General features: G+C 38.7%; 1 protein-coding gene across 3 annotated transcripts; it reads right to left on the reverse strand.

Annotated features, from left to right (window-relative positions):
• Positions 1 to 42: 42 nt before the first annotated feature.
• Positions 43 to 14,663, reverse strand: supt20 (SPT20 homolog, SAGA complex component). 3 transcript variants are annotated; one of them, XM_058412018.1, is made up of 24 exons: positions 14,593 to 14,663; positions 13,987 to 14,076; positions 13,808 to 13,843; positions 13,585 to 13,710; positions 12,582 to 12,708; positions 12,341 to 12,444; positions 11,832 to 11,948; positions 11,517 to 11,570; positions 10,631 to 10,770; positions 9,450 to 9,606; positions 9,274 to 9,330; positions 8,981 to 9,055; positions 8,702 to 8,871; positions 8,551 to 8,583; positions 8,222 to 8,339; positions 7,094 to 7,199; positions 6,248 to 6,385; positions 4,860 to 5,142; positions 4,492 to 4,622; positions 4,322 to 4,377; positions 4,028 to 4,144; positions 3,012 to 3,108; positions 2,477 to 2,565; positions 43 to 815 (listed from the first exon to the last, which is right to left on the reverse strand). In XM_058412018.1, exons 2-24 carry the CDS (start codon positions 13,987 to 13,989, stop codon positions 672 to 674), a joined length of 2,478 nt encoding a protein of 825 aa, XP_058268001.1. In that variant the 5' UTR covers positions 13,990 to 14,076; positions 14,593 to 14,663; the 3' UTR covers positions 43 to 671. The 3 variants fall into 3 exon arrangements, with proteins under 3 accessions (XP_058268001.1, XP_058268002.1, XP_058268000.1); XM_058412017.1 differs by having other exon boundaries at positions 44 to 815; positions 4,492 to 4,625; XM_058412019.1 differs by lacking the exon at positions 2,477 to 2,565 and having other exon boundaries at positions 4,492 to 4,625.
• Between the last annotated feature and the right edge of the window lie 1,721 nt (positions 14,664 to 16,384).

Genomic DNA, 16,384 nt, shown 5'->3' on the forward strand with positions numbered 1-16,384 from the left:
TATTTAAAAGTTGTATTTTTTTCCACTGTCAATATATATTTTCTTTTTTTATAACAATAAAACTGCTGACAAAGACCATTTACAAAACTTCTGCCTCAGTGTTCAGAAATGTTTTTCACATCCCTGATCCTGTATTTCCACCCATAAGAATATACATAAACTGCAGCTTCAGTACAACAAAATGCCATTTTAAAATGTGCTGTAGAAAAACCGCACATATAATTGCATGTTGGGAGAACAAGGCCCATCACTTAATGGCCCGGCTCCATGTCCAGCTGCAGAAAAGTTTTTCACAAAACTAATTAACCAGCAGGAGTTTTTCAGGCACATCTCAATGATTCTCTTCACAATGGGCCAAAAGGCTCCCATAGAAAAGGATGATAGCAAGGAGAGAAATTAGAGCATGCCTTGAAGAATTCTCAAAGAATTCTCATCTCATATATTTCTTTTAAAAATGACCTTCAATAAGTGTCCCAAGCTCTAAAAATCCTTGTTCAAAAAATAGGTTGGATAAGTGGACATGTTACATCCTTAGCTACAAACTCAAAGGGTAAAAAAAAAAAAAAAAAAAACCCAAACAAAAAAACACCTTGCACTTGTCACAGTCAGGGCAAGAAAAAATGCTGACCAAGCACAGTGTGTTCCTCATGACGTGCGGGCGAGGTCAGTGGTCATGATTTGGGGAGGGGCTGGGGCATGCTGCGCTTCCTCTTACTTCTTGGTTGGTTGGCGGAATGTTGGCGTGGCAGTGCTGCCTGAGGCCCCGGCCCCGCTGCCATAGCCATTTGCTGCTGCATTTGGTGCAAGAATTGCAACTGCACATAAACAAAAGAAAACATTGAGTTTGTGTGTATGACACTACAGTCTCCCCTCACAGACTGCCATCTCTAATAAACTAAGGTTAGGACTCAGAAATGTTAGGACTTACATCACAGTTGGGTGGATGCAGAACATAAAAAAGGACTTGAATCTGTACTTTATTTCTATAATCGTTATAAACCAATACTGAATGTTCACATCTATGCCAGCTAAATGATCAAGTGGAGCAGTCTTTACACAGCTACTGTGAGAGGAGACGTCAGTAAACATTGCTGCGTTTACAGAAACAAAATTAGCTGAAATGACTAAATTAGCAGAAGCTGGATGAAGCAGAGGAAAAGAAAGCAGGGATGAAGGCTATAGGAGTATGGGTGCAAGCAGGTAAAAGAAATAGAAGATGACGAGGAGCAGTTTAGCAGCACCAGTATATATATCAACAACTATACTTAAGCAGCACCAGACCTACCAACAGACCTGCCTGAACAAGTTTTTTTTTTTTGGAAGAAATAATCTTTCAGGTGTTTGATAGCTGAAAACAATTCTAAACAGCTAAAATGGGCGAAGTGTTTATTAATAAATGAAACACTGAAATGGCTGTGGTATAAGTAGAATTACACTCCAGTCCTTGCAGTTATGCACTCATGTCTCTGCTCTGACAAGGTAGGAATCAATATTTTGATCAGAATTAATTATATACTTGCCTGTTGTTAGCTAAATCAAAGATACACTAATTTTATGTCAAGTTAATGAACTTCTTTGACATGGAATCAAAGAGGCCAAGTGCTATTCACTGCCTGGACACGAGGAGACAGGTATAAAGTGAGTCAGCATACTCTGATGTCAAAATACTGAGCTAAACCCATAATGGGTAAATGTTGGCAGGTCTGTAGTATAAATCTGTATCCAGGCATCTGTGTATAAGGTCACACAAACAGCCTTAACATTTATAATGGTATAAATGCTGGGACACTATTTTACTTGTAATGGGCATCAGGAAGTCAGCACCTTAAATTGCTGTTTTTTTCCCCACTTTTAGCACCTGGCTTGGGATACCTCATTAATGAGCTGTCGCAAAACAGTAACTGCTGTCTAATGCTAATACATTAAAATAGTAATCAATGAAATCAATGGAAGAAAAAACATCTTCACTGACTCGTATTTGAATGCATCAGTATTAGAAAGCTTCTATATGAATGAATAAAAAACATGCATTGTAAAGAGTAAAACAAAAATCTGACTTGCTAAGAAAAACAGTGTTAAAGTGTTTGTATTAAAACAGAAAACAAAGGGGGCAACTATAGAGATGTTAGAGGCTTTTTATGAATCACAGTAGCAGATGCTGCAAGCTGTCCAGCTAAAGGCATTCTAAACAGTGGATACATAGACATCTTACATATAAGACTCATATCTTTTTTTAGACTTCAGATTGTTTTTGAAGGGAAAAAAGTAATTAAAGTGGGTCGGTCAACAGAGGAAAACAATTTCTGCTTTTAGTAACAAATTATAACAAATTACAAATTATTGTTACTTACTGATTATTAGTACCTTCCAACAAAATGTCAAATAAGTACCAATGTAGTCAGGCTTGAAAGTCTTAAAGCTGACAGTCTAATATTAAGATGTCTATGGGTGGATAATGTCAAAGTTGCTGCATTACTTGGATCTGTGGCTGGTGCTGCTGCTGGAGCCTCGGGGACGGCAGGCTGGACCCAGAGCCCTCCAGACCACAACCCAGCTGGGACAGAACTACCATGCCAGGAGGAGGAGGAGGAGAATGAGGAGGAGAAGGGGGAGGGAGAGGAGGAGGAGAAGGAAGAGGAGGAGGAGAGGAAAAGGTATAGGAAAAAGTGGAGATAAAGGGGGAGGAATGAAGGAGAGAGAAGGAAAGAAACAACAGAAAAAATGTAGAATGTAGCAGAGAAAAGGGGGAATTGGCATCCTCCTCATGTAAATTAAACATTAGATTGAAAAAAATCAAGCTAAGAAATAACTGCATTCATTTGTTCCTGATGGATCAGTGAAATATGATACAAATTATCAGCAAACTATTAGTGCACCTACTGTTTGTGTTAGTGCCTGTTAGAAAGATCTCTCAATGTAAATGTATGTCAGTTACAGAGACCAATAAAGAAGAAGAAAGTGAAACACTAGATCTGGATGTGAATGGGTACAATTTTTTTGTGTATACACACCTGTCTGCGAAGGCATGAATCCCCCCACCCCAGTGAGGTTGATGACAGCGGTCTGTTGTGCTGCAAGGCCCTGCTCAGCAGTCAGTCCCTGTTCAGTCTGTATAAAGAAGATTTTAGAATACTGAACTGTAGTCCATTTATACCTTTGATTACTCATTTAGTACATCCCTATATTTTGGAACACATAATTAATTTGTTTACCTCAAAGGTCTTCAATGTACAGCAAATTTGGGAGGGAATGTACACTATATGGCCAAAGGTTTGGGTACACCTTTCCATCACACCCATATATTTGCTATTTGAACCTTTTTTTCCCCAGACCAAGTCTCCTCTATTGTTCTAATAACTACCATACTCCTTATAAACCAACCTCCTCTTGGAAGGCTTTCCAATAGATTTTGAAGTGTGGCTGTATAGATTTACTCGTTCATCTACAATAGCATCATTGAGGCCAGGCATTGATGATAGATGGGGAGTACTGCAGCACAGTAAGCATTCACGTTCACCCTGCCACTTTGGCAAACCATGTGTTAATGGACCTTGCTTCCTGCATAGGGCTATTGAACTGCAGGAACATGTTTGAGCTAGACCCCTTTAGTTCCAGTGAAGAATCATTCCAAATATTCTACAGCATACATCAAACTTATTCTAAACAACTGTGAGCCTCCAGCTGTTTGGGGAAGACCAACATATGGGTGTGATGTTCAGGAGAACACATAATTTTGGCCATAAACTGTAGCAATGAATTAGGCATGCCAAATCTATCAATCCAATGACATGTCAGCTGCTTGTTAAATGGTACACCGGAGAAATAGCTACTGAGCACAAAGAGGAAAAAATTGCTTATGGCTATACAAATTAGCAAAGCAAAGATTACATTACTTTATTTAAGAAACTATTATGGTATTTATTACTTAAACTGATATGTACTACTAAACATTCTTGCTTATGGCACCTACATTTGTGTGTGTGTGTGTGTGTGTGTGTGCATTAGTTTCAACTCATGTCCAGCTCACCGAATCGTTTTGCTGCTGGGGACTGGAAGTTGCAGACTGACTGCTCTGTTGTTGAGGAGAGAACTGAGAGATCTGCTGTTGCTGTAAAGGGTTAAAGATCAATGGCGTAGCAGGGATCTGAGCCAGAAATAGGAGATGGAGGCAGAATATCAGATGAACCCACAGGTGTGAAGATTTTCATGCTACCAAAATGTTATTACTGTCATGGTTGCCTTCGTCATGTTTTCTAAGAGTGAAACGAATGGGGGAAAAAATACATTCATTTAAGTTCTGTTTTGGCTCCAGTAGCCTCACCTGAAGAAGATTGAGTGGCCTCAAGCTTTGGGTGTTGTTCAGACCAAAAGGTGCACCTGCAAGACAAGAGCACAAACCCTTAGGAAAAACTGTACAGACTGTACACTAAGCAAACCACAAACAAGGAAGATATTTCCAGGGTAAATGTGTAAGAGAGGAAAACTGGATACCTGCAGAGGCTGCAGGCTGCATGGTAGGAAGTGCACTGGGCATTAGGCCTCCTGAAGGCAAAATGCCACTCAGGTTTATTCCAGGACTACAACCCAGCATGGGATTAGAGCCAGCCATTAGAGTCTGAGGACTGCTGTGGCCCAGACAGACACACACAGACACAACTTAAAAACATGCTAACATATACTGTATATTTTAGGCTATATTTGATATGTAATGAAAATGCATAGGAGCAGAAATTCTGCAGGATGATAAATAAGATACTGCCCTGTAGTCCCTGCTGCAAATAAATCAAGTGAATGAAAAAAAATACAGATGGAGAGGTTGAGAGTGTGACAAAGTAAACGAAGGTAGTAAAAGGTTGTACCAGACAGAGCCAACCACATTGATGAAGTTGAGGCCAGCAGGGTTGGTCATGACCTGCGAGGAAGTCGTGCCTGTGCTGATGGACGTGGGAAGAGGGATGGTCATAACAGGCAGTGCCATTTGTTGCTGTGAGAATGGGGCAAGCAGTGTTTGCTGCTGGGGCACAGTCGGGTCCTGGGGGGTGGGTGTCACTGAGGGTGTGGCACCCTGAATGTCCACTGGGTGAGGTGTTGAGCATGGGGTGTTGGTTGGTGTAGGTGTAGATGGCTTGGGTGTTCCAGATCCTAAGAATGAAAACAGTAAACAATAAGACTTGGGCAAGAAACACCTGTCAGTCACATAATACATAATTTCTGATCACTTAAAAAATCGATGTGTTTAAACAAATGATGTCATGATGTCAATTTGCAAGATTAACACACTAGATGTAAATATACACAGAAGTAGAAGAAAACTTTGAAAGTGTGCCAGAGGATACGTTTATGGCATGAGACAGACATCCTTGTGCAAAGAGACTTGCATTTATCTAATTTTTCACTGGGCAATTGAGGATTAAGGGCTCAGCTAGATTCTCAGTCACAACCTTCCGCTCATTAGTCCAACAACAACTACTGACTTCCCTACAGTACCTCAATAAGTTACAGTAACTAAATTCAAACTCATATTTTAAAAGATATTTTTCTTAATCATTTTGCCAGTCTCCTGAATTGTGTGAACTAGATGTATTTTTCACTGATAATGTATTTCTCCTTGTCCATCTTTTAAACACCCTCTGATACAGAAAAACGAACAAAAGAAAAACAAAAAGATGGCAAAAGATGAGCATGAATCAGAGGTAAGGAAATACCCAACTTTTTAGCACGTTATTTCTAATGCAACCTAATCAGGAATTTGTTTTATTGTCATACCAGTAATGGATATTTTTTTACATGGAGAAGATCATTTAGTGTGACCTTTGAGTGTGTGACTAGAGATTGATTGTGCGAGCTAATAGAGGGATAGAATGTGCTAGAGACAAGGTGGCAACACTCAAGGACTAACCCTACACGTTGGTTATTCAGGCTTTGCAATGTAGCCAACGAATGATTATGTAACCTTACAAGGAGTTGATTCCTTTTCCTTTATCAGTGTTAGAATATGTCTATAAAAACTCAGTGTAAATGACCATTAATTGCCTTTCTTCTTTGAGATTTCTTGGAGAGCATTAAGCAAGTTAACATCTTAACAGCTTAAGTTGCAGCGTGAGAATAAAATTATATTTTGTGTGCACTTAATAGCAGTTAGGTGGACTAAACTCTACTAGCAGGTAGACTATAAGGCCTTTAGTTTTTCAGCCACATATAAACGTTAATAGGAGTGAGAGACAGAGTATGGGAAATGTAGTCTTACTTTGCATGGGAGAGAGGGCAGCAGGAGACAGCAGGCCCACCTCAATGGAGTGCTTCCGTGACAGAGATTGACTCTTACTGGGGGGAGGGGTTGGACATTTCAGATGGCCACTGGGTGCTTGTGTACTGTAAGGATTACCTAAAGAAAATGTGGAGAGAGGGAAAGGCCACAACAATGGAGTGAAATCAAATTACACAGCACAGACACTGGAAAGTAATTCTAAAAATGCTTAAAAAAAAAATTAAAAAAAAAGTCCCCTCACAGAAAACTTCACAACTTTTTCTAAATATTAATATGGACCACCCCATATGAAAATATTGGTACCAGTAACGATAATGTTATGATGACTGCATTGATATAAACCTAAAGACCATCAGTACTACTGTTATAGAACATTTATCAGCATGTTCTGACCAATCAGAAAAGAGAATCCAACAGCGATGTTGTATAAAACCTCACAAAAGCCCATGTAGTATGAAAATCTTGTACTTTTTAAAGGTCACATGTATCATCTTATTTCTATTTGATTATGTTAAATTGTATTTTGTAGATACACAAGATTTTATGACAGGAAAGTTTAAACCTCAGAGATTAAGCAAAAGCTAAAATGATTACATCCAGACCTTTCTGCTTTATTAGTAAACTGTATGTTTTTCTTCAATATCCATTGCATATTTTTAGAATCAGAATTTTTTTTATGAAATATATGAAATATCCAAAGTATGAAATAAAAAACCTCTAACTTCATATGTTGTTTTCTTAAAAATAATGAGATTATATATCGATCATCTACACATAAAATCCACCATAGGCACCGTTGCATATCTTTAATAAACAGCTGCTTACCTGAGGAGCTGGTGGAAGAACCAGAGGGCAGTTTGATTGGGGGAGGCTTGTGCTTAACTCCCTTTCCCAACACTGAGGACTGGACCAACGCCGAGATCCCATCCACCTTAAACAACACCACCAAATTAACCAGATACCAAACACTTTAAAAGAATGTCACATGTACTTTCAAATCCAATTACTCTATTAAAATATATTAAGTATAATTTATTGTGATTGACAACTTTTTCAGTAGACATAACATGCATTTTGAACAGCTAAATAATAAGTCCGTTCTTAATGGTTGCTTTGATTAACATTTTAGAATTTGAGGGTTTTTGCTCTTGATAAATGCTACATATACACTGATCAGCCATAATATTTAAACCACTGACCAGTGAAGTGAACAATACTGTTTATCTTGTTACGATGGCACTTGCCAAGGGATATAATATATTTGGCGGCAAGTGAACAGTTGATGCGTTAGATGCACAATCTTGAAAAATGTAAGAATCTAAGCAACTTTGACAAGAGCAAGATGGTGGCTAGATGACTAGATCAGAGCTTCTCAAGTCTTGTAGTGTGTCCCTGGTTGGTATTTAATGGTTAGTACCTACAAAAGTGGTATAAAAATGGATAACCGGTGAACTAGTGATAGGGTCATGGACAACCACAGCAAAGCTATTGCTGGCTATGACAGTAACATGTCAAAACACACTGAGCATAACAGAATGCTGTGTATGGGCCTGTGTAACTGCAGACCAGTCAGAGTGCCCATGCTCACCACTGTCCACCACCAAAAGTGCCTACAGTGGATATGAACATCAGAACTGAACCAATGGAACTGAATTGGAGCAATGGCAGAAGGTGGCCTAGTCTAATGATCACATTTTCTTTTACATCAAACACCTGTGGGACGTGCAGGACAATCAAGTCACGAAAACCCTACAGCAACCCCAACTCTTAACTCACTTTCAAGCACACTACCTTCTGCCATAGTCTTATTATCAGGCCAATTTTGCTGTACATCACCACCTTCTCAAGCGTCATTTGCAAAACATCTGATTATGTGAAATTTTCAGTTTTCATAATCAAGTCATTGTGACAGCCCTACTAAATAACACAAGAGCTATTGTCTCCACGTCTCACCTCTGTCTCCCTTGCCGGAGAGAGCTGGCTTTGGGCTCCCACGTTGCTAGAGCTGTGCAATATCTTCACCTCACACTTTAAATCTGTCTCATAAACATCCTTGTACTGAGACAAAAACCTGATGAACAGAGAAGCACTTTAATCACAGCATTCACCTTTCAAATACATATAGACGATAACAATGTACATGACATAGAAGCGGGTGAAATTATGATACACCACATGACTACAAATTGTTAATTTACTACGGATTTGTGTGAAAGAACAATTCAGCAAGGTATCAAGCATCACAATACTATGCAACAGAATAATACACTTGCTGTACTCACCGATCAGCATCTACCTTTGAACCTAGAAGGAATCTAGTAAGAATGAAAAAAAAGAAAGTAAAACATGAGCAGAGCATCAGCAGTATATCAGCAGGAAGAGTAGCAAATAATCTATTTTGCTATTTCGAAACTCTAAAGTGTTTCCTCTTACGGTGGGTGAATGAGGTGCAGGTCAGACACATCCTCATCTACTTTTGGGTCATTGCTGCTGTAGATTTTTCCATATACCAGTGGGTCACCCATAGACTGAAAGATTGTGACCTTTGTCCTCTGAGGCTGGCCACCCACTTCACACTCAAAAATGTAATCATCTTTTATGTCCTGCGTACAGAAAAAGTTCAACAACCATCAAGTTAATAGTGCTAGAATAATCCAAATCTCTAAACAGATTTATAAAATAAGATACATGATATAATACGTAAGATATTACCTGTGCAGGCCAAACTTGTGGTGGCTGAGAATCCTCCAGTTTGATTGATTTCTCCACTACAGCATACTTTTCTACCTACAACCAAAGGAGAAGGTCTACAACTGCAATCTAATCAACAACGATTGCCAAATAAAGACAATTCAGATAAACATCTACAAACACAGAAGACAGAAAAAGTTACTCTTCATACTTACCAACTAAACTCACACAAGAGGAAAAAGAGACTTATAGGTCTCTAAGTGAATCGGCACAAAAAGGTGTGTGCGCGTGTGTGTGTGTTTGTAAAAACTCACATCAATCTCTGCTGGAGTAGTTAGGTGGCAGCCATTTTGTTTCCACATGTCCACACACTGTAGGAAGAACACAAAAGGTTAATATCTCATCCTTTGCTGCCAACTAGTACCACCTACATAATCATATAACTCCTTGAACTCATTTCTACATTAATCAGAAATAAGCAGACTCTCACATTCCCAGCCTTGGAAATCTTAAGATCTACAACAGGCGGTGGTTTCCTCTCTTTCCTCTTGTGCAGGTAGTCCAGCAAGCGAAGCTGAGGAGGCGTAGGGAGGTTAGCCAGTTCCTGCTGCCGATTCAGCGCTGCTCGCGAGTACCTCTTAAAATATCTGCAGAACAAAACAAAAGCAAGAGTAAAAACTAGTTCCTAATAAACTGAGCTGTAATATACATAGTTTTACGATACATAAGATTTCAATGACAAAAGACAGTGGCTCAGTGGCTACTGATCAAAGATTGCGAGTTCAAATTCCTACACTTCCCAGCAGCAAAGACTAGGTATTCAAGTATGGCCCTTAACCTTTCAACTGTATCCTGTATTGCGTTGGAGATAAAAAGTCAACCATTTCAATAAATCTAAATGTATGCTAACCCGAAAACCTAAAAGGTCTTTAAAAAGATTAACACTGTTAATTGCTACCTTTTAAATGTATAAAAACGCCATCAAAATTTATTTTGCATAGTACTTTGTCATGCACGCAAACATATAGGTAGATCAGCAAAATATACAAACAAATGTGGATTGTAGTAGGATTAAAAGTCTGTAAAATTAGGCAATTGTCTTTTAAATATTAAATGCATCTTTACATTTTAAATACATCTTGGATACAATTATATCACTATGTTTAAGAGTGCAAATTGTATTCACTTCTCAACACTAAAGCATACTTTCAGAGCTTTCATTCTGGATGGTTCTCAGAAGTACAAACCAGGCATATAACTTAACCACATTTAGCAAAATATATCAAAAATATTTCTAGTATACCGGAAGCAGACATGGCAAAACAAGAATGATCTAAAAGCAAACACATTCTCAACGCCTTGAGCACTTGACCCACACACTTCTCTCACTGGCACTAACACACAAACAAATATGTAAAGAATTCCACCAATGCCACACATACAACCACAATTAGATACATGTGCCAAGATGCATATAGTGCACAGTCAAATATCAACAATGGGCACATCCACAGGGCCCAGGATTATGTAAATGCATCAAATGTAAATGCATAATTTAATTGAATAATATAAAATTTCTAACGTATAATGCTTATGATAAGTCACCACTTACACACACACACTCAAAGAAACACACCCCATGAACACATTCAGAGTAAGAGCATAAGTCACCGTTTCATAGAGCGTGTGTTCATCTTCTGTTTGTTGTAAAGCAGCCGGTTGGCAGTGCAGGTGACAGTGATTGAAGGGTCCAGGCACAGAGGCTCTGCTGTGGCCAGGATCAACTGGCTCTCCAGCTGCAGTTTATCATCCTAGAAACACATACATCAGAGCACTCAGATTAATGGCAAGCCTTTAACCAAATCAAAGGAACCCCAAGCCTTTAACCAAATCAAAGGAACCCCAGCTATACTCGTACAATGGCACACTGCAATAAGGAAATTTGAAAGTGTTGCACCGTAAATGTGAAGCTTTACTGTTATATATGTGATCACAACAATATTATTTCTAGGTAGAGTAAATTTATGGAAAAAGTTACAAGATATTCAGATACACTCTGGTTATATGTTCCTTCCACATATACTGTGGTCAATGAAACAACACTTACCAGTTTAACATGAACAAAGCCATCTTGAAAGTTGCCTTATGAAATCACACATTTTATTAGATTCCTGTTAAACAGCATTGTTATTAAGTCACTTTCCAATCTAATCATCTAATCATGTCCTTCAATTCAATCATGTCATTCAATTCAAGTTCCACGTCCAAATCAAGCCCCAGGAGCATGACTAGACAAAATTGACTAGACTTGGAAAGGACACTTTTACATCACCACTGTGGCTAAATGTTCTAAAATGTTTTTTAACAGTTGATGAACAATCTCCTTAATGAACATGAAAGCAGATACTATGATACCCCAAAACTCCATGGTAATGGTTTCTGCACATACCAATAAGTTACATATATGAATACATTATTCAATCTTCTTGATCTACAAAGAGACAAGAAATAGCAGTACACCGGTTAGTGCATGCAAGTCAATTAATCTGCTTTTTACCTGCGTCCACTTGTGGTGATCGCTTGTCATGGCATGGACATCACAGATCAGGGTCTGATATAAAAGTAAAGAGGAGGTCCGAATTCAGACAAAGTGCCCATAGCCTCAAACTCAGAATTATACAGCCATATATTATAAAACACCAACTCTGTATAATGTAAAACTCTGTAAAATATCACCTCTTACAAGGCATTTTCTAGTTCAGGAAAAAAATGCAAAAAGAAAAGAAAGGGTCCTGTGTTGAGACAAGTGATGCTTTATCCTGCGTTACACTGAATTGTCAGCTGTAATTTCAGCATTGCTCATAATGCTCACCTGCATAGTGGGTCTCAGCAGTACATGGCGGCTCTGATAAGACGGCATCTTGGTGTTCCCTGACTGTCTGTAATCTCGAACCTCTGTGATGACACAGCCACAGTGGAATATGTTCACCTGAAAATAAGGGTTTAGGTTAAATACTCAATAACTTTCACTGAAATCAGAAAAATGAATAATCACAACACTGAATGTCAGAATGGTTTTTCCCATGAAAAACGTTTAGTGATATGCAGAAGGCAACAGGTTTATTAGAACAGGCAGTGATGGGATTTGAAAATAACGAACTTGTGCTACAGCATCAAAGTTCTTTAAAACTGATACTCAGATAGATACTTTTGTTTTCACACAGTTCTACCAATCTGTCTACTAATGGTGATGTTATTTTAGTTGCTGCAATGCAGTAATAACAGAAAATATTATATGACTTCCTGATTAGGGGAACAAACATATATTGTGTATACGATATGTATATACTTATTTAAAAATTCAGTATTATTATATCTTACTTGTGATTTTTCTAAAAGATCCACGAGAATAGGTGGCAGCTCCTCAGCATCCAAGTAGTCCAGTAACTCTGCTTCTTCATACGGAAGCCGAATGGTCTCTGAATCTGATAAATAAGTTAATTAAATAAATACATAATAATAATAATATTAATAATAATAATAATGATGATAATAATACAAAAATCTACTACAACGATGTGTTGCAATGATGAGTAAATATAAAATAAATGAAAATGCCAACCAGATCCATTTTTGCCTCTGAGCATAAGAGAGTATCCTTCATTTCCAGGGTACAGATTGACCACCAGGCAAGACAGTGATTCCTGCGAAACCAACTTTTCTAATAGATTCACATTTCTTCTAAAGTTCTGTAAAACAAAATTGGCATTATTAGTGTGGTGTCACAGCTGTTACTAGCAATGTAATTAGATAATTTTTAGAGCATTTGATTTAATAGTTTTGCCCTACACAACCCCACCACTGAATGCTCAAGTTTTTCAGGCAGTGATTAATTTACTATAAGAGCACAGCTATGACTTTAATTAATGTGCTCATTCTAATAATTTATTATTGGACAATGCTCCATAATAATATAAAGTTAAGAACAAACTAACGAAACATGCTGCTATTTAATGTTAAAAACGTAACTGTTGACATCTTAAACCTTTCTATTAGAAGATATTTATTTAACATTTACTAAAAAAGGGTCTAGGGTGTCTGCACACTGTAACAGTCAGTAGGTTTTCCAGCATACGTAAGTATTCAGGACAGAGGATTTTGCATTGTCAAATTTCTCAGTAACAAGATAAAAAGCTTTTGCTTTCACTTTAAAACTTGAAAAATAAAAATAATAGAGGCTGATGAGAGTATGAGTGTTTCTGGCTGCTATAACGTAAGTGATAACAGAAACATGGCCATTCCACAACGTTAAAAATAACCGCAAGCTGTGATTAATATTTCAGTAATAAATTGGTTAACCTTTGTAAAGTAAGCTGAATAAACACATTGAACCATGCTGCTATAGGAAACTAATACAGTTCAGAGTCATCGATTTCATGTTTTACTCCATACCGACACTAAACTGGCCAAAGATTTTTGAGCACCTGACCATCACAGCAAAATGTGTTTTTCCGCAAACTGTTGCCACTGCATTACACCTATTTAAATCACCGCACAGTATTTGTACATAAAACAAACCTGTAAAAGAATGTGAATCTGAAATGCATGTGTACTATGAGTATTACCTTTAACTCTGGCTCTTTTTCACACTCTTCCATGTACAATTCATAAAGTTTCTGATACAAGGATTTCCTCACACTGGAAGACACCCTCCTTCTTGCTGGTCGTTGACGAGCACTTTCGACAATGTACTGCACAAAAACATATGACTTACTTAATTTCACCCACAACCTTTAAATATGCCTATAGAATCAAATTGAACAAGCAATCACAACACAGGCATCATACCTCAGCCCTATCCAATGCATATTCTAGGTCCTGTTGCTGCAAAGGAGATCAAACTTTCAGTGTTACATATTCATGACTTCCATCACAGCATCATGCAAGAAAACAATCCATATCATTGCAAATGGAGAATTTCAGGTGAAAAAGAGATAAAGGTTAATCAAAGAGGAAGCACTGCTTACCATTATGATCCACCACCAGTTTGTGTGTGACAGGAGGCGATGCTGTCCTTACCCCAAAACTGGCACGTCCATTGACAGTCCATTCAAACCCTAAGCACAAAAACGCATTTTTCCGTTTCAGAAAAATGTTCCACCAACAATCCTGCTATTGAAATCAGTGGTTTCTTAGACGCCACCCACAGTAACAATGGTAACTTTCAAAAAAAGAGAAATCAAGCACAGTGATGGCTCATTAAATTAGCTACACAGCTAACCCCTTACCTGAGCATTTATCTAACATATTGTATGCAATAGGACTAACTTACAGAGGAATGAAATGAACCATTTGTTAGGGGTCGTAAAAACGTGTGAAAGGTGAGACTAAATTCTGTACATCTACATTTCCAGTGGGGAAATCATCTTATAATGTGGCTATGAGCGAACTCCCTCTGCTCGCTCTCAGGTTAGCTAGCAGTGCTAACTCGCTAAATGAACACGGTTAGCGCCTCCTCTGCTAGCTGCTCCGTTAGCTTGGCTTCAAGAAAGCTGCAAAAGTTAACAGAGCACTGCAAGCGGGGAGAGTGATGCATAAAGTATACATTATGACTAATAAGAAAGCAGACTTGCCAAACAAAGCGCATCTTCACAGCTCGAAAATGCAAAGCAATGAGCAAAAATATTCTTCCAGTGCCTTCAATGTAAAAAACTCATAGCAGCCATTTTCTTCCAGTGTAACAACAAAATCCAAACTTCCGGTGAGTATAGTAGGCGGGGCCAAGGTCCCTTCTGAACGTAGGCTGAATCACGAACAACACCTTACTTTAAGTGCACTACATAGGGTATGACATAACAGTTATTATTATTGAGTTATTAAAGCTCTGCAAATACTGCATGATCTTGGGTTATTTTGATGTGTTGTCATTTCCTTTAAATATACAAATAACAATAGTTATATTTTGAATTTAGGAGAAATATTGCCAGCAGTTCACAAAAAATGAAACAAAACTGTTCATCTCACCAATACATGCATCTGTAAGAAAATACAGTGGTCTCTTATTTTTTTTCCATAGCTATATACACTACTCACAAAAAGTTAAGGATATCTGGCTTTTGGGTGAAATTTATGGAAAATGTAAAAAGTTCACGCTACAGTGATATCATGAAAGTAGGGCATTTAAGTAGAAGCATGCAATGGTGATTTCCTCATTTCAAACAATTTATTGAAACAAAAGCCAACAACGGTGGTGGGTATACCACAACAAAAAATGTCAATGTCTCAGTAATTTGTCAGGTGCCCTTGACCATTGATTACAGCTTGACAACAACGTCTCATGCTGTTCACGAGTCGACTTATTGTGCTGAGGCATGGCATTCCACTCTTCTTGAAGGGCGGCCCTCAGGTCATTGAGGTTCTGGGGTGCAGGGTTACTAGCCTCTACACAGCTGAGTGGCTTGTCACTGTACCATTCACAAGATGTAGGGCAGTTCTGTATTGAGTAGGCACACTGTATTGAGTAGGCACACCTGCCCAGACTGTAACACCACCACAACAGTGGCTGATGCATAGCGCTCTACTTGACATCTCCAACATCGTTGGCGGCCTTCATTTCTGCTCAACGTGAATCGACTTTCACCAGAGAACAGCACTGAGGCCCACTTGTCCCTCGTCCAGCGTAAATGCTCCCTGGCCCGACGCCTGTGCCTGGTGGTGTGGTCAGGTACCCTTGCAGGTTGTCTAGCACGCAGACCACACTGATGTAAACGGTTTCGAATGGTCTGACGTGACACTTGGGTGCCTCTCACCTCCCTTAAATGTGCCTGGAGTCATCCGGTTCCGCAGGGCACTGTTCACAATGAAGCGGTCATCAACGTGGGATGTGGCCAAAGGACGTCCACTTCTATGCCTTTCTGTGACTCTTCCAGTCTCTCTGTATCTCTGTTGCAACCTGCTGATGACACTCTGTGACACTCTAAGCTCAGTGGCCACTTCCCTCTGAGAACATCCTGTTTGAAGCCTCACAATGGCGAGGTACTGTTGATCAATTGTTAGGTGTGGTCTTGGTCTCATGATGTCAAAATGTGAACAGCATGATGAAGAGGACTGTTTAAATACCAATTCTAACTGAACCAGAAAATTTATTGGTCGATTCATGGATCAAACACCAGTTGTGAATTTTGCCGTTAAGCACATTGTTAGAGAACAGCAAGTTATGCAAAAAGTACTGAAACACTGAACAGCTGGACATGTGCATTCAAAAGTGTAGAGAAGATCAAATTAAGTTCACCTGGAAAGTATAGTGTAAATGTATAGTGAATTTTAGGTGCATCCTGAAATTTCACCCGAAAGCCGAATATCCTTAACATTTTGTTAATATAGCCAGTTAATGTACACACACACACACTTTTCTTACCATCTTTC

This window comes from Hemibagrus wyckioides, linkage group LG16 (assembly GCF_019097595.1).
Source record: "Hemibagrus wyckioides isolate EC202008001 linkage group LG16, SWU_Hwy_1.0, whole genome shotgun sequence".
Taxonomy (NCBI): Eukaryota; Metazoa; Chordata; class Actinopteri; order Siluriformes; family Bagridae; genus Hemibagrus; species Hemibagrus wyckioides.